This window comes from Vulpes vulpes, chromosome 12 (assembly GCF_048418805.1).
Source record: "Vulpes vulpes isolate BD-2025 chromosome 12, VulVul3, whole genome shotgun sequence".
Lineage (NCBI taxonomy): Eukaryota > Metazoa > Chordata > Mammalia > Carnivora > Canidae > Vulpes > Vulpes vulpes.
The window spans coordinates 157,986,144-157,995,650 of NC_132791.1; the positions used below are offsets into that span (position 1 = coordinate 157,986,144).

The 9,507-nt window shown below is 60.4% G+C and overlaps 1 protein-coding gene across 1 annotated transcript; it reads left to right on the top strand.

Moving 5' to 3' along the window:
* The first annotated feature begins 832 nt into the window (after positions 1–832).
* On the top strand, positions 833–6,503 carry VWA1 (von Willebrand factor A domain containing 1). The gene is made up of 4 exons (XM_026007112.2): positions 833–1,400; positions 2,469–3,026; positions 4,690–4,968; positions 5,087–6,503. The coding sequence occupies exons 1-4, from the start codon at positions 1,328–1,330 to the stop codon at positions 5,422–5,424; spliced, it is 1,248 nt and encodes a 415-aa protein (XP_025862897.1). The 5' UTR covers positions 833–1,327; the 3' UTR covers positions 5,425–6,503.
* The last annotated feature ends 3,004 nt before the right edge of the window (positions 6,504–9,507 follow it).

A 9,507-nucleotide genomic window follows, 5' to 3' on the forward strand; every position in this document is an offset into this window, starting at 1 on the left:
GCATCCTCCTGCAGAGTGGGGAAGGGAGTGGACATCCTGGCAGAGGCACCATTGCCACCTCGCACTGGGGACCTGTGCCCTCCCGGCTCCACACAGTGGCTGGGAGAGGGCAGTGGTCTTACCAGTACTGAGGGACCTCATCTGGACCCTCAGCTCCTGCCTGGAAGACCTTGCCCTGCCCCACCTAAGGGTAGGGAATCTGCCCTGAAGGCCAAAGTGGTACCCAGGGTGCCCCCTGCAGTCAGCCATGCCTGGCCTGGCCCCACCAGAATCCCAGATGGCAAGGTTCCTGGCTTGCTCATGGGTCCCTCCAGAGGGCTGGGAGCCTGCCCTTGGTCCTGGTGTTTTGTTTTGTTTTTTTAAGTTTTTGAGAGTTTTTATTTTTATTTTTATTTTATTTTGTTTATTTATGATAGGCACACAGTGAGAGAGAGAGAGAGGCAGAGACACAGGCAGAGGGAGAAGCAGGCTCCATGCACTGGGAGCCCGATGTGGGACTCGATCCCAGGTCTCCAGGATGGCGCCCTGGGCCAAAGGCAGGCACTAAACCGCTGCGCAACCCAGGGATCCTGGTCCTGGCGTTTGATCTGGGGTCAGGCCCTGGGCCCTTCATTGGGCAGGGGATATGAGAACAACAATCATTCCAGCATGGTCACACTGGACAGGGCCTGAACAGCCATTCCCTGCTCCTAAGTCTCTTCTTCCAGGGAGCCAGGTGGAGTAGGGGGCTTTGTGTCCTTCTGGCCTCCGCCCCTCCCAATGCCCTGTTTTCTTTATAAGTGTCCAGCCTCCAATGCCTACCCTTCTCTCAGCCCTGTGGTAGAAGTGAGTCCAGGGCCTGGACCTCGCTAGCCTGAGGTTGCTCTGGGTGTCACCCCCAGCCCTGTCGCACACCTGGACTGCCCTTGGGCCTGATTTCAGGGACTACTAGCACTGAGGGGTCACGGGCGGTGGGCTTGGGGGGGTGCCCAGCGTCATAGTTCCCTGCTCTGCTCCCGCCCAGGGGCAGGGGACAGCTCGGACCCCGAGGCCTCCCAACCAGGACAGAGAGGTGGGGATGTGTGTCTGCACGTCCACGCGTGGGTGCCGCGGTCACAGCTCTGGAGCGCGGCGTGTCGCTGCCCGCCCGGGTCTGTCGGCGTGCAAGCCTCCCGGAGTCTGTGCGCTTCTGCACGCGGGGCCTGTGCTCCCGGGGGCGGGGCCTGGGTCTCGGGGGCGGGGCCCCAGGGGGCGGGACCGGGTCCGGCCTGCGCGGCGGCGCGCCCTGCAGTCCCCGAGAGAGCGAGCCGAGAGCGGAGGACGAGCGCGCCCCTTCCCTTAGCGCGCGATGCTGGCCTGGAAGGCGCTCAGCCTGGCCCTGAGCCTGCGGCTGGCGCTGGCGCGGAGCGGCGCCGAACGTGGTGAGTGAGGCAGGCGGCGGGCTGCAGTCCAGCTCGGGCGGCGCCCCTGCCCCGGGCCGCCGGCGCAGGGCACCTCTAGCCTTCCCGCTGCGGCCCGCTGGGTCGGGACCGCCGCAGGGTATCCCACGCACCTGCGGTGGGCGGGCCCAGGTGCCCCGGGCTGCGAGGCAGGCACCAGATTGGGGGGGTGGGGCGTGTGGAAAGGTAAGGGGAGGTGTCTGTCGGGGAGGCGGTCCCTGCCTCAGTTTTTTTCTCCTTGGGATGAGGGATGGGATGGTAAGAGGGCTGGATTGGGGGAAACAGGCCGCAAGGCACAGAAGAGAATCCTGTCAGCCCTTGGCCCAGTGGTGGAAGGGGTGCCGGGAGGAGAGGGAAGGCCTGGGAGGGGTGGGGGGGGCCTCAGGCTGCTGCAGCAGGTAACCACTTCCTGGGTCCAGATGGAGCAGGGGATGGCTCTGGAGGAGGCGTGACATCATCTGTAAGTGGGGTGACGACTCCAGCCTGGCTGCACCGGCTGTGATCATTCTCTGTCCCCCTCAGTGCCCAGTCTCCCCAGCTGCTTTGTGCCCCCCGACACACACTAGTTGCTTTACCTAGAGGCAGGGCTGTGGGCCTGAGCTCCAGCCTGGAGGCTGGTTCTCTGGAAGCCAAGCCTGAGGAAAGGAACCCCCTGTGACCCAAGCCTGTCCACCCATACTCCTAGGGGCTGGGCCAGGACCCTTGGCTCCACCCTGCAGAGTCTGCTGAGCAAAGGGAGGATGCCGGGGCTTTGAGGGGTTAGCTCTCCTTTACATATGAGATTTGAGCCCAGAGAGCACCCCAGGTACATGGCCAGGGGGCAGAGCTAGACCCTACTGAGATTGTGGGCCACTTACTGGCTCAGGACCCCTCCCCTTATTCCCCCACAGGTGCCACTGTCAGGACCTTTGGGGGTAGGGTGAAGCAGGCTTTCAGGGCCTACTTGGGCAAGCTCCAGCTTCAGGAAAGCTCAGGCCCTGGGGGTTCTGCCCTGGGTGTGGGGCTCTCTGGGGGCTACCACCTGGGGCTGAACTCTCCCCTCTCCCCCAGGCGCCCCAGCCTCAGCCCCCCAGGGGGACCTGCTGTTTCTGTTGGACAGCTCGGCCAGCGTGTCTCATTATGAGTTTTCCCGAGTTCGGGAGTTTTTGGGGCAGCTGGTGGCCCTGCTGCCCCTGGGCCCCGGGGCTCTGCGTGCCAGCCTGGTACATGTGGGCAGCCGCCCGTACACCGAGTTCCCCTTCGGCCAGCACAGCTCAGGTGAGGCTGTCCAGGATGCCATACGTGCTGCAGCTCAGCGCATGGGCGACACCAACACTGGCCTGGCGCTGGCTTACGCCAAGGAGCAGCTGTTTGCAGAGGTGGCAGGGGCCCGGCCAGGGGTGCCCAAAGTGCTGGTGTGGGTGACAGACGGCGGCTCCAGCGACCCCGTGGGGCCCCCCATGCAGGAGCTGAAGGACCTGGGTGTCACTGTCTTCATCGTCAGTACTGGCCGTGGCAACCTCCTGGAGCTGTCAGCTGCTGCCTCGGCCCCTCCTGAGAAGCACCTGCAGTTTGTGGATGTCGATGACCTGCACATCATTGCCCAGGAGCTGACGGGATCCATTCTTGGTAGGGCCTGGGAGACCCCAGCAAGGGCCCCAGGAAGAGGTGGGGTGAGAGGAACTAGAGTGCCTGGAGCAGGGGCCAGGGCTCTGGAGTTAGTGTGGGTTGGGGGTTCAGCAGGGAGGTGACACACATGGCTTCTCTGAGCGTCCTTTAGGGACAGCTCCAACTGTGTGCCCCGTAGGCCCCCTGCCTGGGCTGCAGCGGGACAGAGAGCCAGGCTTGAGTAAACACCTCCAGGTGGGGGTTTCTGATGATGGGCCTACCCATCAGTTGGGGGCCTGAAGTGGGCCAGGAGACCAAGGGGCTGCATCTGGTGGGATGTGGGTACATGAGAGAAAGAGGGAGGGTCCAAGCCCCAGGACTCTGCAGATGGACAGCACAGACTCCTGTATGTGTGTCAAGTCCTACCATGCCTGGGAATGAGAGAACAAGGTCAGGAAGGGCCAGGACTGCCTCCCACAGAGCTTAGGCCCTACTACCCCAGGGGTAGGGACCGTCACAGAGGAGTGTGTGTGGGTTCACACCAATGGTGGTTTTTAGGATTGCTGGAGAGAAGGCTAGAGCAGGCAGGGCCCACTGCAGGGGCTAGCAGCTCCCCACCAACTTTCTTAGGGACCACCCTTGGCACCCTCCACCCCCAGGGAAACCTCACAGTGAGAGGGGCTGGAGATGAACAGCCTGATTACTGGCTCAGCCAGCTCTATCCACTGAAAAATGTCACTAACCCCAGGGTTCTTCCTAAGTCTCTGCCTGTGGGTTAATCATCCACCAAAAACCGGAAGGGGTTGGACTGGATTGCAGAGGGGTGGGGGTCCTCCCAAAGGTTTCCCCCAGGGACATGGGCCCCTGGTGGCCCCTGAGCCCACAGGGGACAGCAGGAGGAAAGGCAAGCAGCTGGACAGGAAAGACCCCAGGCTGCAGGGCAGTGAAGCTGTATGTAGGGTGGGGTCTGCATATGGGGGGATGGGCAGGAGGATGAGTGCCAGGCTGACTGCTGTAGCACCCAGCATTAAAGGAGGAAGCATCAGGATCCCAATGGGCATAATCCTGCCCAGACATTTATCAACCTTATGTGCTTGCATGGTCACTCAGATAGCCACGTGGGGTCACAGGCTCAGGAGTAATGCACATTTGGGGGTCCCACCCAGGAGCCCCCCTCCAAGAAACCTGAGGCAGGCAGTACTGTGACCCCATGTACAGCTCCTCCTGGGGTTGTCACATCATCACTCCTCAGGGTGTCCGCCCACCCACGCATGGCCTCCCATCTTCTGGCTGCACCGATGGCGCCCCTTTGCCTTGACTCTCCAGAGCTGAGCTGACCACACCTGTGCTGGCCACTCGGGCTGGGGCGTGGCTGGTGCTCTATTCTCAGACACTACCTTTGAGGGGCCCTTATTCAGGGCACTGGAGTGGACAGGAAGTGGCCATTATACATCCTCACCTGTCCGGGTTTATGGCTGAGGCAGGCAGGGAAACGCCAGGTGGCGTCCCAAGTGGGCGATTGCACTGTCGTCGCCGGTGTGTGGGTCATGAGCACAGCTTGCATTGCGGAGCCTGGCTCCCTAGTGCTCCAGGTCCCCACCTCTCCCTGCTCGGTCCTCCCTGAGTCCGAAGTCGGGGCCCCATGCAGGGCAAGAGGAAGCCTGACCCCATGCACCACCCGCAGAGGCCATGCGGCCACAGCAGCTCCGTGCCTCCGAGGTCACGTCCAGCGGCTTCCGCCTGACCTGGCCGCCCCTGCTGACCCAAGGCTCTGGCTACTACGTGTTGGAGCTGGCACCCAGCGCGGAGCCAGGGACTGTGCGTCGCCAGCAACTACCCGGGAACGCCACGGGCTGGGCCTGGGTCGACCTCGCCCCTGACACGGACTACGATGTGGCTCTGGTGCCCGAGTCAAACGTGCGCCTGGTGAGGCCGCAGTACCTGCGGGTGCACACGCTGCTGGGTGAGCTGGGCGTGGAGGGCGGGCTGGGGTGGGGTGGGGCGGGCGCGGCCGCGGGGGCGGGACCTGAGACCCCGCCCAGCTCACGTGCGCTCCCCCTCCCTTCTCTCCACCCCTCCAGAGGAGGCCGGGCCAGAGCGCATCGTCATCTCGCACGCCCGGCCGCGCAGCCTGCGGGTGACCTGGGCCCCGGCGCTGGGCCCCGCCGCGGTGCTGGGCTATCACGTGCAGGTCGGGCCGCTTCTGGGCGGCGAGGCGCAGCGCCTGGAGGTGCCCGCGGGTCGCAACAGCACCACCCTGCAGGGCCTGGCGCCCGGTACCGCCTACCTGGTGACCGTCACGGCGGCCTTCCGTTCGGGCCGCGAGAGGGCGCTTTCCGCCAAGGCCTGCACGCCGGACGGCGAACGCAGCCGCGCCCCGCGCCCCCTGCCGCCGGGGGCCGGGGGCCGGGAGCAGTGAGCCGGCCGCGCCGCCCCACACCGAGGGCCCCCTTCTCCCGAACCCGGCGGGGGAGGTGCCCACCGCCGAAACCAGGGCCTGCCCCGCGGCGATTCCGCCCGAACCCCCACCACCACCACCAGAACTCTCCTGCGGCGGAAGGTCCGCCCTGCCTGGGCGGCCGCCTGCTAGGACGCAGGCCTCACCTGACTTCCCGGCCTGACCCTCTGGGCCTGACCCTCTGCTGCCGCTGTGGCCGCAGCTCGTGCCATCGCGACCCCCTGCCCTACCTGGGCCAAGAGCTGGGCACATGGCGCTGTCCTTTGGGCAAGATTTAGCAGGAAGGTGGACGGAATCCGAGGCAGCCTGAGAACCTCAGATCCAGGACTGGCCTTGAGCCCAGGACAGGAGGCAGCTGAGCAGAGTGGCTAGACCTCTCACTGTGTGAAGGACCAGACCCTCTGGTGGCAAGGGCTGGCATTGGGTTGAGAGGGCTTGGTCCAGCTGATGGTTCTGAGTCCCTGGGGCCACTCAGGTCCTAGATGTTGGTAGAAGGTGGATGAGGGGGGCAAGGAGCTGCCTCTGGCCAGGGTCCAAAGTCTTCCCACAAGGGGACAGGATCTGTAAAACGGCAGGGAAGGAGGAGTGGTGGCAGGTTGATGGTGTGGTCAGCAGTTGGGTGAGCAGTAACATTGTCTTTACCGGGGGTGTTTAGTTGGCCTGAGGGTAGTGCCTGCTGGGGACAGTGGCCTTGCCTTCCTGCCCCAGGACAGCCACCGGGATGCATACGACACTTTTCTGGAAACAGGAGGGCTCTTTGCTCCCAGCACCCCAAGGGAGTGCTGCTTCTGAGTGGGCAGCTTCCACAGATGTGGTTCCCCTGGGTGGGTTCACCCCAGCGATTCTCTGTGGCATCCTCTTACCCCACCTCCTGTCATGACTACTATCCTGGGGCCACCCGGCAAGTCCTGAGAGCAGAACCTGCTGTCCCTCAGTCCCACCAAGGCATGTACTCCTCTGTCTGCACCACTCAGTGCTCACTTTGCCTCCTCCCCACTAACATCCAGACTTTAAAATACAGTAAATTAGATGTAAACTGAGCCCTGCAGTCTCCGTGGAGTACTTTCCAACCTTGTCCCAACGCTCCAGCTCTGTGAAAGCACTCACACGGAAGTCCACATTTGTGCCTGGCGCTGGAGAAGCTGAGCCCCTCCTGGTACTGAGACTCAGGACGTTCTGTCACCTGCAGCTCCTCTTCAGGGAGCCCTGGCCGGTCCTACGAGGTCGCAGGGACAGGGCAGGGCTGTAGCCACCAGAGCCTTCAGCCTAGGAGTGTGGCCCTAGCGCCCTCTGCTGGCAAGATCACTCTCAGCAGCAGTCTGACTTCCCAGAGCGGCCTACTAATGGGAAATTGAGACCAGAACCCAAGCAAACTGCAGGGTCTAGGAAGGTGGTCTTCCTGTCCCTGACAGTGTTCTCAGTTTGCCCGCTCTGGGTTGGTGGGCATGTGTTCTGGGTCAGCCTTCAGCTGACCATTTGTCAAGAACCAGACTCCAAGAATCCCATGGCTCCCTGACAAAGCACTGAAGGCCTGCACCGCCCACTGGTTCCATGTACTGAACATTGTGGGGGCCAGCTGTGCCAGAGCCCAGGGTTTGCCTGTGGGACCAGAACAAGCAGAATGGGGAGAGGAGTTAAGGTGGTGGGTCCAGGGTCCCCTGGTAGTGCCCAGCCAGGCCAGACGTGCTCAGAGTAGGGAGGCATTGCTGAGTGATTTTGGGTTTCTCCTACTTGTCCCCAAAACCCCCAGGGAATCACGCCCAGGGAAGTCAAGTGGGACTGTGTGGCCTGTGTGTGCCAATGCAGGAGTTTGCTTACGCACTGACCAGTGGCTAGCAGGGCAGCCGAGTCAGCTGGCTCCCTCCCGGGGCAGTGTCAACCAGAGAGGAAAACCTTCCCCAGGCCTGGAACTTGGGCCTGATCAGAACCCACATGCAGGCTAGTATGCCCCACCCTGATCCCCTGGGTACCCGTAGGTCCAAGCCCATTGGGCAGCCAGAGGACCCCCTTCCAGCCTGCAGGGGCTGAGTGGGGCTCCCCAGGGGCACCTATGTCCTCTCTTTGTGGGCTCATGGACAGGTTGGGGACCAAGATGTCCACTTGTATCTCCAGTTTGTACAGTCCTTCCTCCTGGTCTTCAATGGTGGGGAACTCCCTCAGAGAAGAAAGCCACATGCTGGGCAGGGGATGTCAGGGAATCCGGCTGCAGAACAGCTCAGCACAAGCAGCAGACAACCCCACGTTTCTCTGCTAAATGTTAATGCATCATCATAATTCCCTTCTATTAACTAAGTGTTTTTAGGAAAGATGTGTCTGCCCTCCACAATGGCTCCCGGTCTAAGATTTTAAAATGCTCAACCACTGAGCCACACAGGTGCCCCCCTTCCATTTGTTTTGAGACTTTATTAGAGAAAGAACAAGCGGGAGCGAGGGGGCAGAAGGAGAGGGACAAGTGGACCCTCTGCTGAGTAGGGCCCCTACTGCAGGGATGTGGGGAAGCAGGGATGCAGGACTCGATCCCAGGACCCTGGGACCATGACCTGAGCTGAAGGCACAGGCTTCACCAGCTGAGTCCCCCAGGTGCCCTGGATAGGATGTTTTGTACTGCCCATCAAAAATCGGGGGACGCCTAAGTGGTTCTGTGGTTGAGCCTCTGCTTTCAAATTATTTATTTATTTATTTATTTATGATAGTCACAGAGAGAGAGAGAGAGAGAGAGAGAGAGGCAGAGACATAGGCAGAGGGAGAAGCAGGCTCCATGCACCGGGAGCCCGACGTGGGATTCGATCCCGGGTCTCCAGGATCGCGCCCTGGGCCAAAGGCAGGGGCTAAACCACTGCGCCACCCAGGGATCCCGAGCCTCTGCTTTCAGCCCAGGGTGTGATCCTGGGGTGCATGACTGAGTGAGTCCCGGGTGGGGCTCCCTGAAGGGAGCCTGCATATCCCTCTGCCTGTGTCTCCGCCTCTTCATGAATAAATAAAAATCTTAAAAGAAAAAAAAAAGAAATTGAAAAGTATGGGGCATCTGACTAGCTCAATACGTAGAGGGTCGGGCGTTCAAGTCCCACAATGGGCAAGACTATTTGAAAAAAAAGTTTTTTGTTTTTTCAAAAAGTATCTACATAGGGACGCCTGGGTGGCTCAGCGGTTGAGCATCTGCCTTTGGCTCAGGGCATGATCCGCAGTCCCAAGATCGAGTCCCATATCGGGCTTCCTGCATAGAGCTTGTTTCTTCCTCTGCCTATGTCTCTGCCTCTCTCTCTCTCGTGAATAAATAAAATCTTAAAAAAAAAAAAAAGTATCTACATAAAGAGGGAAATTGCAAAGTACGGAGCTCTTAGATGAGGGAAACTGGGACCCCCTCTCCCCCCATCAAAGGGAGTGCACCTACCTTACCTAAATCCTTAAACAACCATCACCTCTTTCTGTTTTTTGAATTAAGGCAAGTTAAATGAAACATTTTATTTTTTTGAAACTGGTTTTTTTTTTTTTTAATTTTTATTTATTTATTATAGTCACAGAGAGAGAGAGAGGCAGAGACATAGGCAGAGGGAGAGAAGCAGGCTCCATGCACCGGGAGGCCGATGTGGGATTCGATCCCGGGTCTCCAGGATCGCGCCCTGGGCCAAAGGCAGGCGCCAAACCGCTGAGCCACCCAGGGATCCCTGAAACTGGTTTTTAAATGCAAGAGTATTCTCAAAGCCATTCCTTTTTATATAAAAGTACACAAGCTTGCCAAATGCTGGCCTGGGTTGGACGGAGCAGAGTGGACGCCTTTTACCCACTTCCTCTTCTCCTTCCAGCAGAGCCTCTACGGGGTGCTGTGGGAGGTGCAGCTGGTGGCTGGTCCACTGCTGTTGGACAGGGAGGGGATCTGACTGGGAAACTCATCTAGCCTTCTCTAAGTGGGTGGGTGAAAGATTACAGAATTATCTTTAATTTTCCCCTCCTTTTCTTTAAGATTTTATTTATTCACGAAAGACACGGGGGCGGGCGGGGGGGAGACAGAGAGAGAGAGAGAGACAGAGACAGGGCAGCCCTGGT